We start from the raw sequence: 22180 nt of genomic DNA on the forward strand, positions 1-22180 counted from the left end.
TGTTGTGCATATAGACCACTGTTTTCTTGTTTGTATTGTTGGTGACAGGTGGTATTTTTTTGTTGTTTTTGTTATTTTTGTTTTTTTGGTTTTTTTTGTTTTTGTTCTCAAACACTAGAACATTGCATGTGAAACTTATAATCCTTCTTTTCTCCTTAATTCCTTCCAAATGCCTTACATTTGAGGATGAAAATAAACTCCCTTGGGACATTATTTGGACTTTTCAACTCTATAAAAGGCTTTTTTTTTCAAATTCTGGTATAGAATCTAGTATATGAATTTCTCCCAGTCTTCTGAAGCCCGCTTTTATGTTCTAAATAGAAAAATAAACAGCCACATTCTAGAAAGCACAAGCAAGACCAAAAATAAGACAGTGGGGGAGGCAGAGTGGAGAACACAGCACTTCAAGAGATGATCTGCATACAGTGTTCCTGACAGGCAAATTCCGGGCTCCGGGAGCTGTCCTGTCCTGCCAGAATCAGACAATAGGATGGTATGGAGGAGGAGGAGGAGGAGGAGGAGGGGAAGGGGAGGGAGGGAGAAGAGGAGGGGAGGGGAAGGGGAGGAGGAGGGGGAAGGGAGGAGGAGGGGAGGGGGAAGGGGAGGGGGAGTGGGGAGAGACACACATTTTTGGCTCAGTCTTGGGAAGGAGAGAACTTTAAGCATTAGTTAAAACATTGGTATGTCTCCAATCTTGCTAAAAATAGGACCTGGGTTGTAGTTACTTTATGTTTTTTAGATTTAATTATTCCATTGTATGTGCATGAGTGTTTTGCATTCATATATGTGAGTACACACACATGTGGAGGTGTCTGATCTCTTGGGATTGGAGTTATAGATGGTTGGGAGTCACCCTGTGGGTGCTAGTCATTAAACTTGGGGTCCTCTGTAAAAGCAATAAGGGTTCTTAATCACTGAGCCACCTCTCCAGTCCCCAAAACTGACATGAAGGGTCACCAACAGTTAGTTCAAATTCTTCCCTATTCACCCTGCAAAGTACTGGTGACTTCTACTGTCCACTTCCCACATATCATTTGAGCCAAGCTGGATTGTTCTTCCTTTCTCTTTGATTAGTATATGGCTCAGACACAGTCAGTGCTGCCTTTCGGATACATATCAATTTTCTGGTTGTTGTTTGAGTCTCTTTACTCATCACTAAATCTATGCTGGTGAAATTTTGCCAATTGATATCTAGCTTTGCTACTCAAATATAGTCAATGGAACTTGCCAAATTCTAGAAGGTCGAGAAGAGCTGGGGAAGTAATTGTGTAAACATCAGCACCTGAATATGATCCCTAGTGCCCATGTGGACACCCATGTGTTGTGTTGTGGCTTATCTGTATTCCCGGTGTTGAAGAGGTAGAGAGCGACAGATCTCTGGGGCTCACCAGTCAGCCTAGGCTACTCCATGAGTCTCAGATCCCTTCGAGAGACTTCGAATCCAAAACCAAAATGTCTGTTACCTGGGGAATAACAACTAAAATTGAAATCTGGCCCCAACAGTAGCAGACATGTGTGCATGTGCATACAACATTAACACTCATGCGTACATACACACACACACTCATACATATACAAACATACATTCATGCAGATGACCACACACGCTCTAATGCATATATGTATACATAAGACACACAGACACACACAGACAAACAGACACACACACAGACAAACAGACACACACACACACACACACACACACACACACACACACACACACACACACTAGAGTATCAACACCATCCCAGATGGGCTGAAGCAGAACCCACATTTTACTAAGTTCCCAGGGAGACTGTTACCCTGTTCAAGTTTGTGAAGAATGATTTGGAAACACATGGCCCTGCACAGAATAGAACTTTTATTTTTAGTACCCACTACTAATTGGCATCTGGGGGGAAAAATCACCGTTTTTCAAGACTCTCCATTTTCCTCATCTATAAAATAATGCCTTCAACTTTGACCAAGCACTAATGAGTTGAGAAGCATCAGACCAGAAGGTGCCCAGGTGTCAACGGGAATTGAAGTCCTACAGTCTCACATAGGAAGACTAAAATACACACTTGAGGGTTGAAAATTCATGGTTAAACAAAATTTGTTTTGTCTAGGGAGATAGGGAGGTAGAAATAACTCACTTGGCTTCTATTTCCAATGGGAGAGAGATGAGGGGTCTTTCCTGCCAACCCTTACATCTTATTGCAATATGGTGAGACAAGAAAGATAAATTAATGCTTTCTGGAACAAAATTCAGAAAAGAACTGCAGTACACAGAAGGCAATGTTAAAATTATCTTACAACACGATACTAATGTAGAGGGAATGGAGAGATGGCTCAGTGGTTCAGAGTACTCGCTGCCTTTGCAGAGGACCTGGGTTCGGGTTCCAGCGTCCACCTGGTGGCTCCCAACTGTCTACAATTCCAGATCCAGAAGATCGATGCCTTCTTTTGACCTCTGCTGGCACCAGGCATGCATGCACACCATACATGTACATACATGCAGGCAAAACATCCATCCACATAAAATAAATATATAAAGGATACTAAACAAAAGACTAATCGGAGGGGCTTAACTTACAAAGCTTGCTCTGGTACAGCAATCAATGAGGTCACAGCACAGTGGTACCTGGGAGGGTGAACCAGCAGCCCTAAAGCAGGAACACTTTTTCTGAAGGACTCCCTTCACCTCTGCTTCATAATCATGGCCAAGCTGTATTGCTTTGGGTTCCCCTTTATCCTATGTCTCCATTCATCATCGATGTCTATTATTATTGAAAGTTCCTTTTATGGTTCCACAAAGACCTAAGCCCTAGCTGACAGCAGCAGTAAAAACAGGACAAATCCCCTGTCTGGCTTGTTGAGTCACAGGTGTGTCCCCTGAGTGTCTGGTGACACACTGTATATCTCCTAGGGTAGAGCACACAGGAAACCCAATAAAGTATTTTCTTTACTTTTAACGTTACTGTCTGTTATTTTCATTAAGTTTGTGAATGATGTCAGAAGTATATTGAGCTCAGAAATTAGTTTTCCAGGTTCTGGTTTTTCCTTAGGAAGAAGATCCAGATTGAAGACTCCCTTTCATTTTTCAGGTGGTTTCTAACTGGACACACCCACTCCATCAGATCTTGTTTCTGGATGGATTGAAGCAGCGAGTACTTATCTCCCGACATTTCAGATGAATTACAGAGAACAGCATATTAACTTTTAGTGACCCAGACAGGTTCACTTTATTTTACCAGTGTTAATGTGAAAGTTAGCTATGTTGGAGAGTCAAATTAAACACACACACACACACACACACACACACACACACACACACAAACACTAATTAATACCTTCATGATGAGTGACCCAAAGTTTAAATTAGGGAAGGAAGTTTTTCCTGTGTGTGTTGGTAGGGATATAGCTTCTGATATTAACATAAAGATTATGTTTTTATACAGGTACATTAAAAGATAATAAAAATTATCCAAAAAGGAAATGCTATTATTTTCTTTTAAATCTGGAGATCACAGTCTGTATGTTGTTATTCCAAAACTCTAAGGTTATTTTTATCTTCAGTGATTTGATATCTTTTGAACTAGAATTATATCACCACAACTTTACCCTGGCATAATTATCATGTACTGTATGAGTGAACAGCAAATTCTGCTTCTAACTCTGTCTTTAGTAATTCCTGCTTGGTGAGTACTAGGAGAATCAATGGAACAATTATTTAGCTCTTTTTGCATGTTTGTTTACTTCATAAAGTGTGTTATGCAGATGTTGTTAGGAATTTTTAGATAGAGCACTACCTGATTAGCCACCAGAAGTTATAACAGGTTTGTTCCATGGTTCTGGCAAGTTCTCAATCCTACTGCTTCTTTATGAGTCATGTGACTTTGCCTTTTTTCCTGTGAAATAAGATCTTGCTCTACAGCCCAGGCTGACCTTGAATCTGATCCTTGCCGCCCACCTGCTAGGATCCCAGCGCCTTGCTCCACTTAGTTTTTTAAAGGACTTTATGTTGTCTCTGCATTATCTCTAGGACTTAGGGGCTTTTCTGTGAACACTCACCTCCTATCACGATATCTTATGAGTCTGCTTTAGTGTCTCACCACTATCTTGATCTACTTCACCTGCTATCAGATGGACAGTTCAGTGATTGGTAGTGTGCTCATGGAGTTGTACAGGTATTACCACAGGATGATGAGGGAGCGTTCAGCCCAATGACAAGAAAGCCCTATGCATTGTATTATTTTATTGAATTCAATCATCACCATCACCATCACCATCATGATCATCATCATCATCGACATTTCTCATTCCTGTCTGGACCCTCAGCATCCTAGGTGGCTTTCAGTCCTCATGAGTTTGTTCTAGATATTTTATATAATAGAATCATAGACTATGAGCTTTTTGTGACTTTTTAAAAAAATTATTCCAGATTTCATTTATGTTGTAACACTGTGGATGATTTAGTATCTCATTTCTTTCTTTTTTAAAGATTAATTTTTTATTTTATGTATATGAGTATACTGCCACTATCATCAAACATACCAGAAGGCATCGGATCTCATCACAGATCGTTGTGAGCCACCATGTGGTTGCTGGGAATTGAACTCAGGACCTCTGGAAGAGCAGTCAGTGCTCTTAACCACTGAGCCATCTCTCCAGCTCCCAAGCTTTCTTTCTTCCTCCCTTTCTTTCTTTTCTCCCTTCCTTCCTTCCTTCCTTCCTTCCTTCCTTCCTTCCTTCCTTCCTTCCTTCCTTCTTTCTTTCAGTTGTTTTGCTAAAATTATTTTTTATTTCAGGAAAGCTTTCTTAATATTTACCCATTACTACTCTTTGGAAATTCTTAGTTTGTATTAAATATCTTTGAAAGTTATCAGATTATATAATATGTAATATTTAATATAATTATATAATATGTAATTGCTTCAACTTTTAAAATTCAATGAATAATTAATTGCAAATATAAGATTCATGATTAGCATCTTCTTTTTTATATATTGATTTATTTATATGAAAAAATCTTCTTTCTTTTGGATATTTTGTACCATGCATATCTTTTTGGGTCTGGGTTACCTCACTCAGGGTGATATTTTTCTTTTAATTCTGTTTGCCTGCACAATTCATGATGTCCTTGATTTTAGTAGCTGAGTAGTATCCCATTTTGTAAATGTACCACATTTTCTTAATCCATTCTTCAATTGAGGGACAACTGGGCTGTTTCCAGTCTCTCTCTATCTTATGTGGGCATCAGTTATGCAGCCCAAGGAAGCTCTAATATTTCATTGATCACGCACTGATCATCCATTTTCAGCAGAACTTTCCTTTTCTTTTTTTTTTTTTTTTTTTTCTTTCTTTTTTTTTTTTTTTTTCAGAACTGGGGACCAAACCCAGGGCCTTGTGCTTGCTAGGCAAGTGCTCTACCACTGAGCTAAATCCCCAACCACTCAGCAGAACTTTCTTATATGCACACATCACTGGCCGTGTCATTTCTCAGTGACATAGTGGTAACTATTAAACACTTCTCAAACATATAACCAAAAAGTCTCCCATTCCATCCCATCCGCAGTGCTTGTGGAAGGTCTCACTGCTTCCCAAACACAAAAGCTGGGAAGTCATTCATGTTCAGTTTGTAAGTTCAGTCTAATATCCTGCTCTTCTTGCAACAGAGGGGCTGTAAGCCTGATGGTTATGGATTGTAGACATCTTGGCCTACAGCCCCCCCACCCCCACACTTTTTTCTTCATTCATGATGAAGTAGAAAATAAGAAATGAACAATGAATATATTCTACCCAAAAGCTTCTGCTTGTCAGACTTGTGAAAGCAAAGGTTGTTTCTGGCCACGCCTTATTTTTAAGACTGTAACTTTTACACACTTGGCTACCTATAATCATCTCTTTGGTAGGTAGACTGGGCTGTCTGAGGTGGAAAAATCTCTTCTCAGCCAGAATTAGGAAACACTGGTAGGCAGTGTGTTTTCTTCCACGCACACACTTCTGGACACACTCAAGGTACGTTTGTTAACTAAATAATGTACATTGTGTTTCCCTTTCTCACATTTTATTTTATTATTCATTTAGCACCCACACCTGTGCCCGTGTGTGTGTGTGTGTGTGTGTGTGTGTGTGTGTGTTTAGTTAGAGGATCACTTCAGATATCCTTTCTAAGTTTCTGTGTACTCTGTTGTTTTTGTTTGTTTGTTTTTAAGTTGCCGGCTGGTGCTCCATGGTGTGAGCTCCATTTACCTGTTGATAATCACGTTTATCTATTCACCTATTGATAATCAATTACTTAGGTTCTTCTCTTTTTTTCTTGTGACCAATGCTGCTATGAGTATGTACAACTCATGTGGGGATATGTTTTTATTTCTCTTTAATATAAATATAGAGGTGTAATTGCAGGGTCCTATTGTCATTGTGGCACAGTGAGGACCATCAACCTACTTTCTAAAGTACTAGCTTGTTTTTCATTCCCACTAATGGTAAATGAGATCTCCTATCTCTCTATATCTTTGGCCACACTTAACTACTATCTGTCTTCTTTGTTTTAGCAATCCTGATAAGCATGACTTGGTATCTCTCTTTGGTTTTGATTTTCATTTCCCTAATCACGGAGATATCTGTACTTGAATTTATTAGCAGAAGTTGACTTTTGATTGTTGCACAATGCCTGGGGCTAGAAGTTTATCTTCAGATCTATTTTTATATATTTTCCTTTCATTTTTGATACAAAATTTGATTAAAAGACAAGAAGTTGCTCTGGGCCAGGAGTGGTGGGGAATTGTCTTTAATCCTAGCATTCAGGAGGTAGAGGTAAGCTGATCTCTATGAGTTCTAGGACAGCCTGGTCCTCATCGCCAGTTCTAGCTTGCCAAAAAAAAAAAAAAAAAACAAACCAAAACCAGAAACAAAAAACCAAAACCAACCAACCAAACAAACAAACAAACAGACAAAAACTTAGTGAAACCTTGTCTCAAACAGAAGAAAAAACAATGTTGTTCTGGTTAACACATTAAGCTAGTCGTTAGAAATATTTTGCTTTCCCTCTCAGGTAAGTTTTGAGGACACCTTATAGCGACTGAGGTCATTGGGCAAAAGCTAATTTTTAAGCATTTCTAGTTATAGAAGAGTAAACTGTGACTTAATCAAAGTTTCTGGTTTCTGCTATATTATCCAATGTGCCTGCCTCAGAACCTGTTTTGATCAGCCCCCTTCCATGATCACAGTGTGCATAGGGCGCTCTCTGGATCTTTTTTTCCCCACCACAGAATGGGGGACATAAACACTGTGTTGTATGTGGAGGAAAGAAAATGTATTGTGCACACTTCCCAAGGTAGTTTTCAGGAAACAAAGGAACAATGAATTGAAATTCTCTATGAGGAATAAAAGACACACAAAGGGTCAACCTCTCCTTCAGGTTCTGTTACTGCCATTTAAAGGTCCCTATGGTTACCTGTGATTGAAAGCCATATCCAGTGTAGCCTCAAAGGGAACACAACCTTAAAATGAGAGGGTTTCAAGGAGAACTAGCCTCATTCTAGTTTTTAAGATGACTCCTGGAAATCTAGCCTACACACCACCATATTTAGTTGTTGTTATTGTTGTTGTTGTTGTCGTTGTTGTTTTAAGTGAAGCATCTGTGACAGATCCTAACAAATGTTCTAGGATAAAGTCTTCCTGGCCCCCACTGGCCTGCCAATTCCAGAGTAGCCTGCAGGGGCTCATTGCTCTCTAGACTCTGAAGGGAAGGCTGAGGCTGGATAGGTGTCGTTAAAAGGGGACAGATAGTGTGGAGTAGGTTGAGAAATGCTGTCTTTCTGCAAACCAGCAAACAGGCAGGCTTCTTAGAAGACACTGTGAAGGTACCTAGGGCAATAGGTGTTCCGATTTTATGGTAAGCATTGCGTTGTAGGGCTTGTCTGTAAGGTAACTTAACTGTTTCACAGGTTCAGAGATGAAGAGGAACTTTGCACTCAGATGAATTATCTCTGAGTCTCCCAATAACTAACTTTGAGGATATTTGGATAAAATACTAACCTCAGAGTCCATGTTGAAATGATTTAAGATGGGGGGTGGTAGTGGCGGTGGTTATTGAAATGAGATGCATGTGTTCTCTGTGTGAGAGAATATGGATTTTAAGGGGCTAGGAGTCGACTGAATTGAGTCCCACAAAAATTGGCAATATAGAAGCCCTACTGTAGCCCCAAAGTCTCTGAACAATAGGTCAGTGTGTGGCCTTACTAGGGTACATTCTAATCTTATATCATTAAATGGTTCGCAGTCTCCTGAGTAACAAGGCAGCATGATATGAGTGGTCAGACACACAGCATCACTGTCCTATCTTCTGGAGACCAGGAATCTGAGATGAAGGTGTGAACAGAAACCCATTAGGACTACAGCACCTGATGTTCACTCTTTGGTTGTCATTGACTTTGCTGATGCTGATCTCTTTAAACAGACGAAATAAAATCGTCCGAAGACGATGAGATGGAGAAACTGTACAAGTCATTGGAGCAGGCTAGCCTGTCTCCTCTTGGGGACCGGCGACCTTCAACCAAGAAGGAGCTGAGAAAGTCTTTTGTGAAGCGATGCAAAAACCCATCAATAAACGAGAAGCTACACAAGATCAGAACCTTGAACAGCACATTAAAGGTGAGATGTGCTCAGCCTGTCCAACCTGCCAGGCGGCGGGGAGGCAGGCAAAGAGTGGCTGGCTGTGTAGAGAGAGACTCAGGGCCATCTTAGAGTGCTTGTGTGGGAGGAGGGGAGAGCAGAGAATGTAACTTCCTTTCACCGCGATGCCTGTGACCTTTTAAAGGCACCCTGTCGCTGACTCAGCGGCATCCGTGCAAAACAGACTACCATTTTACATGTAGTCTGATTCAAAGTTTCAATTCCCAAGTCCCAGATGGCAAGGGCGGTGTGTAATTCGCTCATATAATTTTGTGTCTACCACAATACTTGGCTCAAAATTAGATTGTTTGAGAATTTCACCCATGCATATAATATATTTTGGTCAAATCCCCTCCCTGTCCTATTCCTCTTCCACCACTACATTTTATTTCCCCCCTACTCAGCTCCATGTGCTCTTTCTATCTCTTGTTTTAAAACCCACCAGCTGCACTTAGTGTTGTGTTGTATTGTATGTGTGTGTGTGCACGCACGTGTGCACGCGTGCACAGGTGGCCTCTCAGAGGTCATATCCTTAAAGAAAACTGGCTCGTCCTTCCCTGTCATTTATCAATTGCTTGTCTCTTTTCATTGAGGTGGAACCTGATGAGCCCTTCCCGGGTCCATATGGGCTTTGGGTTGATCAAACTTGATCTAGTTAAGGTCTTATGTGTAGAGTCCAGTCACTGTTAGCGTAGGTGTTCATGTGCAGAAAGTAATATTCCTCTGCAGACATCCACCACCACCGCTCTTATGATTGTTTGCTGATTAGCAAAACAGAGCATCCTTTGGCAAAAAGAAGCAGTGATTGAAATCAGGATGTCACCTGACTCATTCGAGGGCATAGCAGACAATGTTTGCTTCTCTATCTTTGTCTTCCCCTCTCTCCTTTCCTCCTCCCTCTCTCCCTTCCCCCCTTCTCTCTGACATAGGATTTCTCTGTATAGTCCTGGCCATCTTGGAAACCACTCTGTAGACCAGGCTGGCCTTGAACTCAGAGAGTCACATGGTTCTGTCTCCTGAGTGCTATGACTAAAGATATCCATGATCAGTACCTAGCCAGGAGAATATTTTTGAAATGTCAGCTATTGGTGCTACAGCCAAGAAGCAAGGTGAGAGCCAGTTAACAGGAGGCATCCATTTAGCAGATGTTGTTGCCTGAGAACAGGGACAGTGTTCAGGATGCCCTGGGGCTTGTTTTAGAGACTTTCCCCATAACAAAGGGTTCCTTCTAACGTGAACAGCTTACTTTTACATTTAGGCTATAATACCAGGAGAGAAGACAGGGAACTCTATAAGGTCAACTTAAATCTGCGCAAGAGGTTCTGAACAGATCCTGCAATTTAGTTTTGAAGTGTGCATGTCCTTTCACAGTAGAACTTTAGAGTCCTTTTCCTGGAAGAAGTGTCAGCAGTGATCAGGACAGTGCTGAGATAGTCGAGTGAGGATTGGTCATCCCAATCAGACGTCCCAGTTAGTCAAGAGAAAAAACCAAGCAAAGCAGAAAAAAAGAGGCTGGAAAGGATGCAGAAAAGAACAGATTGGTTCGACAAAGAAACTCCAAATTCACAGAAATTCTCTAATACTTAGCGAGGAGGAGACACTGCCAGCGCTCACTTCGTGGTGTGTGCAGAGCTGTTGATGTGCTGGGCTATTGAGCGGAATATGCCAGAGAATGTCGAGATTTCACTGTCTTGTGGGAAGAACAACTTTACCATTGGAGAGCTATTTTCTTGCAGATTCCCGTGTACCAAGCACCATCCTAGGTCACCATGACCATGGAGTAGCATGTCCAGGACAATGGAGACAGGAGAACAGATGGTTAGAATGGAGCACAATAAGTAGTGGGTGCATGCACTGGGAGCCTGAATAGCCCAGAGGATGGAAATGGCTGACTGTCTAGGGTACTTACGTTTAGCTGACAGCTGGTCCATGTGAAAGGGAGGATGGGGGAAAGGCCCCTGGGAAACATCTAATGGGAGTGATCTGCTTTGATTCAGGTTGGGAGCAGCAGGAAGCAGAAGCTAATGGGGTTATGGGTAGCTCAGAACATTATAGGAGGAAGACTGTGACTCCAGATTCCATAGACCGTCAGACTCAAGATTCTAGACCTTGACAACACACTGTGTTGTCTAACACAAAACAAACAAACACCAAAGGCATTTATCAGCCTCTCTGGTTTGCTGTGACTTCTTGCTCTTCATGGTTAGGTCAATGGATGATTCCAGTGACCTCTTTTCTCCCAGTAGGGTAGGCCACTATCTCCAGTCAACTCATCTCCCTGAAGCTCAGGAGCTTCAAGGAAGAAGCATTTATTCCTTTAGAATTTCTGTGGTTCCACGGTCTTGGACATGGCTTGCGCATGGCATTCTTCTGTTACATCTTGTGTGAGTGTGTGGTCAAGATATCCCACAGGCTGTTTTCTTTCTCCACTGGGAAATGTTGATTTCTAGGTTACCAGAGTTAGAAGGATTCGGTTCCTTACAGCTTATGGCACTGAGAACCTCAGCTGTCGTCCGCTGAGTGGAGGCTGACTTCAGGTTCTTCTCAGGTAGACGATGTAGGGCAGTTTAACAGCTGAGTGACTGATTCATCCCAGCCAGCAAAGTGCCAGTGACAGTGAGTGAGCAAAGCAGGTGAACCCAGTCACCATAGCTAAATCACCCTTTTTCTGTGAATTATCTGTTGGACAGTAGCCAAATATTAGGGCAACCAATAATCTAGAAGAGGATTCTACACACAGATAAGTCTCGGGAGACAAGGGAAAGGTGTCTTCTCAAGGGTTTTTTCTTAAACCCAGTCTTACTGCTCTCCAGTGAGTAGAAAGCATCCCTTTCCATGGATCTCTTGGCATTAGGGAAGTGTAGTGCTGGAGGTCTATGAACTGTAGCTCATGCTTTGTTGCCCAGTGACTTTCAACAGCCAGTTGGCCACTGTCATGTGTAACCTGGCCATGTTGAAAAATTAGCAAGGGCTAGGTTTATAACTCCATGGTAGAGCTCTTACATATCGTGTGCAAAGCTTTGAGTTCACCCCCGCAAGTACTGCAGAACAAACAGGAAAAGGTAACCCCCCAAAAAAACCCACAAAAACAAAACAAAAAACAAACACCGCCCCCCGCTATAAACAGAAACAAAGAACAAGCTATGACTTATTGAATGGATGAGCTACTCAGTGTATGTTTAGTCATAATCAATGCTATCATAATTATGTCTCAGCTATTGGGAAGACACACAGATGGGGCTTCTGAGGTGTGTACTGTAAGAGGGTCTTTTCTTGACTTTGGAGTTGGTTATGGAGTAGACTTATTTTGAGATAATTTCTCAACTACAAACCTTTGTGTTTGTGCAATTTCCTTTACATTTGCTGCACTATAATGAAGTGTTTATTTTGAAATACTGGAAGTCTAGAGCGTGGGCATGTAAAAGTACCAGCTAGTACAAAGATCTCAGGTCCACACTTGTTGTATTTGACATGACAATTAGCTGTTTAAGTAGAGCTGATGGTAAATTTAGATGAACGAATATGCAGTTTAGGAGAGATATAAATCCAGGATCATGAGCTTACAAGGGGCATGGAAGTATGAGATTATAGAAGCTACCAAGAGTGTTAGTACACACAGAACAGAGGCATAGACAAACATTGGCACTCCTGAACATTCCAGTGTCAAGAGCTTGGGTAATGAGAAACCGTTATAGTGCCAATCAAGGGACAGGGACAATCAGGACAAGGACAATCAAGATCATATTATATTATAGAAGAAACCAGATAGATGTGTTCAAGGTGGAGTGGTGGCCAGCAGTTTTAGGAATGTTGATGAATATGAAGATGGATGGCTAACCACTGCTTAAACTAACATGGCGGTTACTGATAAGCAGCCCTGGAGCAGGTTCAGTGGTGCAGTGGAGATCAAAGCCTGGCAGAAGAGAAGGAGGACTACAAAGGAGTGGGTACAAGGTCACCAGGACAAGGAGAAGAATGGAGCATGAGCCAGATGGGGTTCGGAGAGAAGTTTCAAGGTAGAAGAGATAACAGTGTGGGAGAGCCAGTGAGGACTAACAGGGCCACGAGAATCAGTGAGGATGCCAGTGGAGATGGGAGACTGACAAGTCATGGGAGAATATTCAGAGCATGAGAGAGGCTGTGGTGTGGTGCCCAAGTGGAGAGGGTAGCCTATGCTCAGAGCACAGATCCTTCCTTCATCTTATGAACAGGAAGGCAGGCGCTGTGTGTTCTTGCTGATGTAGGTAGTGGGAGAGGGAGGCTTGGGAGTGCTTTCCTGATTGCTTTCATTTTCCAAAAATGCAGAACCAAGTTATTGACTGAGTGATAGGAAGGAGGTTTGCAGTTTAATGCTAAGGGCTTTCTTCTTTTTTATTTATGTGTATATGTGTGTGTGTTTGTGTGCATATGTGGATGTGTTTATATGTGTGTATGTATGTATAAGAGTGTATGTATGTATATGTATATGTATGTGTGTATGCATGTATATGTAAATGTGTGTATGTGTATATATGTATATGTGTATGTATATGTGTATATGTGTTTATGTGTGTATGTAGTATGTATGTGTATATGTGTGTATATATGTGTGCATAAACATGTTTGTGTGTCTGAGCATGGGCATGTGTATACAGCAGTGCCTATGTAGAGGCAGAGAGCAGTGTGTTGGTCTTCACCTTCCACCCTGTTTAAGATAGATCTCCATTTAGTTTTCATCTTCTCTAGGCCTGTTAACTGTGAGATACTCTCCTGCCTCTGCTTCCCATCTCTCTGTAGTTACATGCTATCATGCCTGGCTCTATATGAGTTCTGGGTGCAAACCTAGGTCTTTAGGCTTGTGTGGCTGGTACTTCTTTATGCATTGAGCATTTTTCCAGCCTGAGTAAGTTTTAAATAGTCATTTGGCGAGCAGGAGAGAGAAAGAATATAGAGTATGATTACTGGGTGGCTCTTGGTGAGCATCCTCTCTCCCTTTCTCTCCTTGGAAATGCAGAGGTCAGCTTTATTATTACTAAAATCTCATGATTCTGTACTAAGTGATATTCTTCACAGCCCAATGATATGATTCTTCACAGATTCACCATGGCTGTCTCCTTTCTGCTCTTGTGTCCTGGCTTCCCCTTCCTCCTAAAACCCTCCCCAGTCTTAGCAATTGCTCTTTTACTTTCATATTGATTTCTCAAAGTATTTTACATATGAAGGAAGGAACCCATTGGATGCTTGTGGTTTTTTTTTTTTTTTTTTGGCTTTGTGTTTACTTAACCCATGCTTTCTCATTCTGTGCCTCAGATGATAGGATTCCATTCTCCTTTAGCATTGCATATATTCAAGTTTTGGCAGGCCACTGGTCCTATCAGAGAAACATGTCTGTCCTCATAGGGCCTTCAGTTCAGAAGGGGAAGACAGAAGTGTGACCCTCTGACCTTTCAGGCTGACTGGTAGTTTTGAGCTTGAGATGGGAGTAGTGAGCATGATTGTAGCATTTGGGCTGTGCAGATGGTTCCCTGGGGATGGTCCAGGGTTCAATGGTGAACAGGCGCTTACTGTCTACATGGCAGGAGCCAAGAGTATAAGGATGGAGGAGAGGCATTTTCTGTCATTTTCAGGAGGCTTGGTTAATTGATTAATGGATCGTGTGTGGGGGCCATGCATGTGAATATGTGACTCACTCAGCCGTACACATGTGGAGGCCAGAGGAAGAAGTGGGGCGTCTTCCTCTCTCGCTTTCCACTTTTTGCCCTGAGACCGAGCTACTTGTTGAGTCAGAAGTGACCTTTCTGTTGAGGCCGACTGTACAAGGAGCTCTCCAGTTCCACCTGTCTCCGACCTCACTGCAGTGCTGAGGTCACAGGCACAGGCACCCATCCTGGCCTTTTATGTCAGTGCTGGTGCTTCAAGCTCAGGCTGTCCTAGGGTTGCTATGGCTGCGATGAACACCACAACCAAAAGCAACGTGGGAATGAAAGAGTTTGGCTCACACTTGACATCGCTGTCATCGTTGAAGGAAGTCAGGACAGGAACCTAGAGGCAGGAACTGATGCAGAGGCCATAGAGGGGTGCTGCTCACTGGCTTGCTCCCCATGCCTTGCTCAACCTGCTTTCTTATAGAACCCAGGACCACAAGCCCAGGCATGGCCTCACTCACGGACCCCATCCACATCAATCACTAATTAAGAAAATGCCCTACAGGCTTGACTAAGCCTGATCTTATGGGAGCATTTGATCAATTGAGGGTCCCTCTCTGATAACTCTAGTTTGTGTCAAATTGAAATAAAGCTAGCTAGCACGCAGATCCTTAAAACTGCTCAAATAGAGGCATTACCCATAGAACCACTCTTCACCCCCTTTTAGGTTTTGGGACAGATGTCTAAATAGACTACAGTGAATTCTAGGCTTTGACCCAGTTGGGTATAAGAGCATGAAAATAAGGGTGTTTGGTTGACGTTGCAGGCTCAGTTTTCCCCTGAATTTGATAGCTGGCAGTAAGTATAAGCTAAAGAGGTGTAGAGGAAGATGCTCCAGGTAGCTCAGCATTTTGGAGGTGAGAACAAAATGGACCAATAGTCTGTCTGTCTGTCTGTCTTTCTTTCTTTCTTTCTTTCTTTCTTTCTTTCTTTCTTTCTTTCTTTCTTTCTCTCTCTCTCTCTCTCTCTCTCTCTCTTCCTTCCTTCCTTCCTTCCTTCTTTCCTTCCTTCTTTCTTTTCTTTTCTTTTTCCCTTCCTTCCTTCCTTCCTTCCTTCCTTCCTTCCTTCCTCCCTCCCTCCCTTCCTTCCTTCCTTCCTTTGTTCTTATTCTTTAATCCTTTTTTACAATCTAGTTTTCATCCCACTCCTGGCCTGCCCCCCAACCACTCCCCATCCCATACCTCCTCCCCACATCTCCAAGAGGATGTCCTCACCCCCTCACTCCTACCACACTAGACCTCCCCACTCCCTAGGGCCTCAAGTCTCTCAAAGGTTAGGTGCGTCTTCTCTCACTAAGGCCAGGGCAGGCAGTCCTCTGCTGTGTGTGTGCTGCCTGGTTGGCGGCTCAGTGTCTGAGTGATCTCGTGGGTCCAGGACAGTTGAGACTGCTGGTCTTCCCTTGGGGCTGCCCTCATATACAGGGAGGCAGCTTGGCGGTGGAGGGCCAGCAAATGGAGCTGGGGTTCTTGAGAGCCTGGTACTTAATGAGGGAAGTCACGAGGAAGACCCAGCATGTAGAAGGATCCCCACATTGCTATACAGAGTGTGGATTTAAAGGAGGGGATCAGAGGCGAGGACCTGCTGGCAGGCCAGTGTTATGTATTGCACTGTACGTGCCCAATTAGAACGATGCCTCTATAGATGGAGAAAAATCATTTGTGATAGGAATCACATCTCCGTTCTTAGGTTAGAACCAAGCCTCTGCTTAGGCTTTCTACAGCTCCAGACAGACACCCCATTGGGACATCATGAGGCCATGGTTTCTTACCTGGGAAGTGAGTTAACATCAAAGCAGGCATTGGCAATAGTGGGGCTATTGATACCCTGCCCACCCTTTCCCTTTCATTGGCTTCTACCCAGGAATCAGAGCCTGGCTCCGGCTTCCTGTGGAGACCTCCCCTGTCCTCAGAAGTGACAGACTCACTTCTCCCCACATGGGCTCTGCTTCTCTTCAGAGAGCCCTACACAAGGTCTCTCTGGTGCTGTCAGAATCCCTGCCATCAGTTGTCCCCCTCTGTCTGTCTGTCTGTCTGTCTATCTGTCATGTTAATAAGTCTCCTAATAAGCTCCTTAGTCCCCAGTAATCCATCTCAGCGCCATCTCAAAACACCCAGTCCCTTCCCAAACCTAATAATTATCAGGGCGGAGTGACCCACTTTTTGTGGATGCTGATTATATTTTTACTCTATTCTTTCACTTCAAATTTGAGTGACTGATTGTCCACGAAGTGTTGATAAGTTATTTTGTACTGGCATGCATGCTGTTCTGTTGGAAGTTAGGTGTCTCATCTTTGAATAATAAACCATACTTTTCATATATAAATCTCTGTGTTAATAGAATATGACTGATTTTAAAATAATTTAAAATCTACAAAAATTAAAAAAGATCAATTTTTGTTACCTTATGTCTCAGGTAAAGTGTTCTGTTCCAGTTTTAGTTAGTGAGGTTCAGATGGTCAATGAAATAGCTTCTATGTTCAGCATTCACTGAGCCTCAGGAGGTAGCCAGCACCCAGTGATACACCAAGATGGCGTCCCCTCTGTGGTGTGAGGTAATAGAGGGGGTGAAAGGCAGCAGCCTAGAAGACTGACTGTCTGTTTTTTTCACTAACTTGGGGGTGAATAGATACAACTTCTTATGGTTCCACCCTGTGAACAGATGTTGAGCCTGACCTCAATGTGTTGAGAGATTAGAATATTAATGCGCCAAACCACGTTGGTAGTGTTGCGGCGGATGAGCCCCTATGTCTGTGACAGGGCTGAGGAAGTTGACTCACTGAAGTTCAGGTCCTCAAGAACTCACGGATGCCCCTTTCCTTCCTGTTTTCTTCCCGGCCAGTGCAAAGAACATGATTTGGCTATGATCAACCAGCTGCTGGATGACCCAAAGCTGACAGCCAGGAAGTACAGAGAGTGGAAAGTCATGAACACCCTGCTGATCCAGGACATCTATCAGCAGCAGGTACCTCAGGACCCTGAAGTCACCCCTCAGGAAATCATGAACCCCACCTCTTCTGACTGTGTGGAAAATTCTCTGTGAGCAGATGCCGGGACCCTACCCCCATTTCTGTTACTATGCCATTCTACAGGATGCTGCCAAGGGCCTACATTCTGCTTATAAGGAAACCCCATACCCAGTTCCTGAGACATCATCCATCCCTCCCAAGGATGCAACCCAGGTGAAGCCAGTTCTGATGCAGTGGGAATCCTGGCTCCCACATGTGACATTCCTAATACTGGAGTAGAGTGATGGAGTTCATCCGAGCAGGCGCATCTTCTGTGCTTCTACTGAGAGCTAGCAGGAATCCTAGGCTTTAGGCAGGATGTCAAATGGGTAAACCCCCTCTGTTTGCTTTCAAGAGAATTACAACCTGCCGCAGACAAAAGGCCCAACTTCACTAGGGATAATAATTCACATTATTATTTTGTTTTGCAAAAGAAGCATGTAGAACTGCCTTTGGTGGGCAGCGGAGTTCTTCAAAATATTGCTAGTGGAGGAATCTCTTCCTTATTGGTGACTGGAACTGGACACATGTTGGCATTTGTGGAGCACAAGGCTCCGTGTAACGTTGACGTTCTACTTGTAGAGCACCATATTTGCAGAGTAGAGCATGGTGGGAGTGGGGTATGAGAGCCCAAGGAGAAGGTATTCTTCCTGTTCCACTCAGAGGGCAGCTTCATATGTTCATGCTTTGCTTAGGGTAGGGGATGTGATTAATGTGCCCATTCCTTACAATGTCTAGGAGACAGACCATCACATGACCATTGGAGACGTTGTTGCCCCACTCCCAGCTTCTTTGAACAGTGGTAGGATATTAATACCCACTATAAGGAATGTTATATTGAGTTCATCCCTGCCTGTGCTGCCTAAACCCAGCATGAGTTTATGTCCAGTTTTCCTGGGATCCAAATTCACAAGGTTATTTTCGAATTGTTCTTAACTTGGAAAAGAACCCAGACCAGCAAAACAACAAACCAGTTAAACAGGATCATTTTATTTTTGTATGTTTATGTGTCATATGGTGTGAGGTGTGAACAGTGGTCTATGTTTCTTATTTAAATATATTTATAGAAATGCAAATTATAGTGTTTTAAAAGAAAATGTACTACTATTATTTGTTGTTCAATATATATATATTCTAGAAGCATATCCTTTTTGCTTGAGAAAAATAAGTATAGTAGTGACTTACTGGAATTGTATTGCACTATGATATATGAAGAATGCTCAGGAAATCTCGAGAGAAAACCACAGGAGCATGTATTAATAATTACTAATTTTCTGAATGCTTTCTTTCCATTTCCTATCCTCACCTCCAGAGCTCTTAAATTTCAATGCCTGTTACACATCATTTTCTTAACTAGCTCCTTAGGATAGTTCTTCTATTCATAAAGGTTATGCTTTATGATATTTATGCCACGAATTATAGACCCAAAGGAACACATCTCATGAACTCTTGGGCCAAATAAAATACAAGTAACATAATTCCCAACTAAATATTAATAAAATTAAATTTTTTTGAAGAAATCTCAAAGAGAAACAATATATTAATCACAATGACGATTTCTAAATCATAAGCATAATTCACTAAGTACCCATATGAGTCTCCCCTGCCCTTTGAAAATTGTTGACATATATATTCATATAGCCTCAAATGTGGCTTGACAAATTCATATAGAAGTAGCCACCTGATCTATATCTATAAAGTAAATATAAAGAATTGTTTAATATTTCCCTGTACTTTACCAAGACTTTTTTTATACACTGAAATGAAAAACAATCCTTGCCTTAAGAGAGATACATAGACCAGGAAGCAAAGAGAAGCTACAGGATTCATTGAGTTGAGAGACGAAGCCTCGAGATGATCTGGGAGAGGGCACGCTGGGTCTTCCTCCTGGATCACCGCAGTTGAAGAGGCTAATGCCTCTTAGGATTGATTCCTCCTGTGGCCAGCAGCTGTACGGAGGACAATGCTTAGGGGTTCACAGTGAAAGGAAGCATTGGGGGAAGGTGAATTAACTGGAACAACCTTAGCCTGTGAAAAAATATTCACTCGTGTCTTTTTTTTTTTAGCAGCACCAACTTATAAATTTCCATCTTCCCCCAAGTTGAAGCCCCGAACTCTTTATGAGGGCTGATTTCTATATTTAAATGCTTTCCTTTGACTTTTCATTTATATCCATTTAACTGACCTTTGAATGTAAACTCTTAGTAACATTCAGATCTAAAGGCAAAATTGGTTCATGAGATTGCATGACCAAGCCATAGAGTGATTTTTTTTCCCCATGGCAACTTAAAGAAAGCCAGAGTGGCAGTTTCTGCTTTGGTAGAACCAGGCTGCTGAACGTTCCCACGTCAGTCAGCTGTGTCTTCCTGGACATGAACCAACCACTCCCCGCTCCCCAATTCAGTAGATAAATACTTTTTCACTCCGTGCTAGGCTTAGTTAGGGAGTAGGAGGTGCTTCTGTGGATACACAGCCTCCGCTAGGAGGGTGGGGACAGACGGGAGTAAGCAGAAGAGTAGGTGACGTGTCCATAGACCCTTGGTGAAGAGAAATCATGAGGAGCCTTCCCTTGGCCTCGAGTCTCTTCCCTGGTTCAAGAGATTTGGGAACTGTAGATCTCTTCTGGTTAATGACTGGGACATGGATTATGGATAGTCAGTGGTAGCCCAGGGGAGACTATGCCTCTGGAATGAACCAGAGCAACTATCTCCGGACACCATGGTGGATCTTTGAGCACAAGTCTTTCACATGGTACTGTTAAGGATGAGGATTCTCTGGGTACTTTTTTCCTTGGGGCTGGGAGAAGGATCTTTTCTTTCCTAGTCTGAAGACCCAGATAAGAGCCTGGCGGGAGACCCTCACTAATTGAGATGTTGTTAACACCCATGGATCCCGCATTTTTCTGGTGTTTGGAGGATGTCTGTCATTTGTAAGAGTTCTTAGTTTCCCCCGTAGCTTTAATCTGAGGTTAGATTCAGAGTTCAGAAAAAAGATGCTGGAGTAAACAGCTGTTAGGATTCCAACAGGCCAAAGAAGAGGTCAGGTTTGGAGTCAGATTTTCAGTGTGAACCCATGCCTTATATTGATACAGCTCTTTGAAGTTTGCAAACTATGTTCCCCCTCCCCTGCATCCTACCACCCCATAGGCTAAATCGGGGCAATTGTGAACTCTGGGTATAATGAAATGCCTGGCTCAAAGCCCCAAGTGGTACAGCCAGAATCTGAGTTTGAGTTTCAGGTCTGCCAGTCCTCTCTGTGGAGGAGGAATGACTGTCGGGGCATAGCCTGCTGGGGAACCAATGGTCTGACCTGGTTCCCACGTCTATTACACTGAGTTCCGCACACCTGGCTGCTGCAAAGGCTTCTGCTGGATCCCCAGAGGCACGCACTGCTGTGAGCAGTCTCTCCCCAAAGGTCCTGCTGCCTTGCCACTGGGTTTTCTGAGAACTAGGGCTTGACCTGATGTGTTTCCTTTATTCCCTTCTGTAGAAGACACTATGTTACCACTGTGAGGACTTTAAGGCCAGAGGATAGAAGTCTTTAAAGGGATGGAAATGCCTATTTTTCTTATTTTTCCTTTTGAGATGTGACCTGCCATGTCAGGTGTCAGAGACTTAGGGACTAGAAATGACTCATGGAATCATTTCCTCAGGGAGGCTCCAGACCACATCGTCATGGAGAGGGAACAAAAGGAAAAGCAAAATAGTTTTCAGTCTTTTGAGGAGAGGCACTCTAGCAATGAAAGCCATATTTCATTTTACGGACACAGGCGTCTTTGTAAAAAGAGAAAGACACTATTTTGACATAGCAATACAAATGATTTGGTACAGAGGGTGACTGTTCAAACGTCACATTATGTTGAAGCGGGTATTGTGTCCAAATGCAGTTTTAGAAAGTAGTTCTGCTTCCGGCTAACAGAATAGGATACGTGGAGGAGATTTCTGATCTCTTTCCCACAAAACACTTCTGTAAACATGAGACATTCAGTTCCGGATGTAGGAGGTGACTGCCCACCTAAGGTTTTGTCACCCATAATAGTAAGAGCCCCTCACATTAGATTTTCTACAAATCTCTGTGAAGTGGGTGTGGTAGAAGGATATTCACAGAAACCTAACCTTCTCAGCCACACCATGCCACATGAAAACGGACCCTGCATTTCCAAAGGAAGTTTTCCATTTCCCTTGTTGTAAAGAAACTTAATTGCTCTGTAGTGATGTCTTGTTAGCTCTAGTCCAAAGGGAAGCATGCCCCCATGGAGACATTTAACATCCTGTAATTAAAAACCATGGTTTACGTCACCACATGTTCTGCTATTGCATGGTGGGGATGGGGTTCAACAGTGCATGGTATTGGGGCAAGATGTTAACGTGGGGTTGATACCTTATCTGTCATTGTGCTTTTGGTCATTGTCATCTATCTCTTTTGACGAAACTGAAAACACAAGGCATGCCTCATCTCTCCTGTTCCCTGTTCCCCAGGATGTCTTGTAAGATAAAGATAAAAAGCAAACTGTTTAGTAAAATGGAATGAAAAAAAAGTCAAAATACACTACTTGTGTTCATTTTCTGCCTTACATTATTTCATCTTCCTTGAAGACTAAAAGAAACAACCCCAAACCAGCCAGAAAAACCACCACCAGCAAAACAATATGAAAACACCACCCTGAAGCTGGGTTTCGCTCTTCAACAAAGGTTATTGCACCCTCTGGTGGTCATAATGAATGTAACAGATCCCAGAGTTGATGTGATTTTTAAAACGAAAGCTAATTTTATACTGGAACTTATTTCTACACTAACCTTTGTAGTCTTTGTCAATGTCTCTCATTTTACAG

At 42.6% G+C, this 22180-nt stretch overlaps 1 protein-coding gene across 5 annotated transcripts in view; it reads left to right on the plus strand.

Moving 5' to 3' along the window:
- Ipcef1 (interaction protein for cytohesin exchange factors 1) overlaps positions 1-18311 on the plus strand; it is a 74199-nt gene extending 55888 nt beyond the window's left edge. For all 5 annotated transcript variants that reach the window (XM_032894772.1, XM_032894774.1, XM_032894775.1 and 2 more), the window contains exons 8-9: positions 8447-8640; positions 17184-18311. In XM_032894772.1, coding sequence (XP_032750663.1) covers positions 8447-8640; positions 17184-17384 — 395 coding nt within the window. In that variant the 3' untranslated portion in view covers positions 17385-18311. The remainder of the gene's footprint in view (positions 1-8446; positions 8641-17183) is intronic.
- Positions 18312-22180: the final 3869 nt, after the last annotated feature.

The sequence above is a fragment of the Rattus rattus genome, chromosome 2 (genome assembly GCF_011064425.1).
Source record: "Rattus rattus isolate New Zealand chromosome 2, Rrattus_CSIRO_v1, whole genome shotgun sequence".
Lineage (NCBI taxonomy): Eukaryota > Metazoa > Chordata > Mammalia > Rodentia > Muridae > Rattus > Rattus rattus.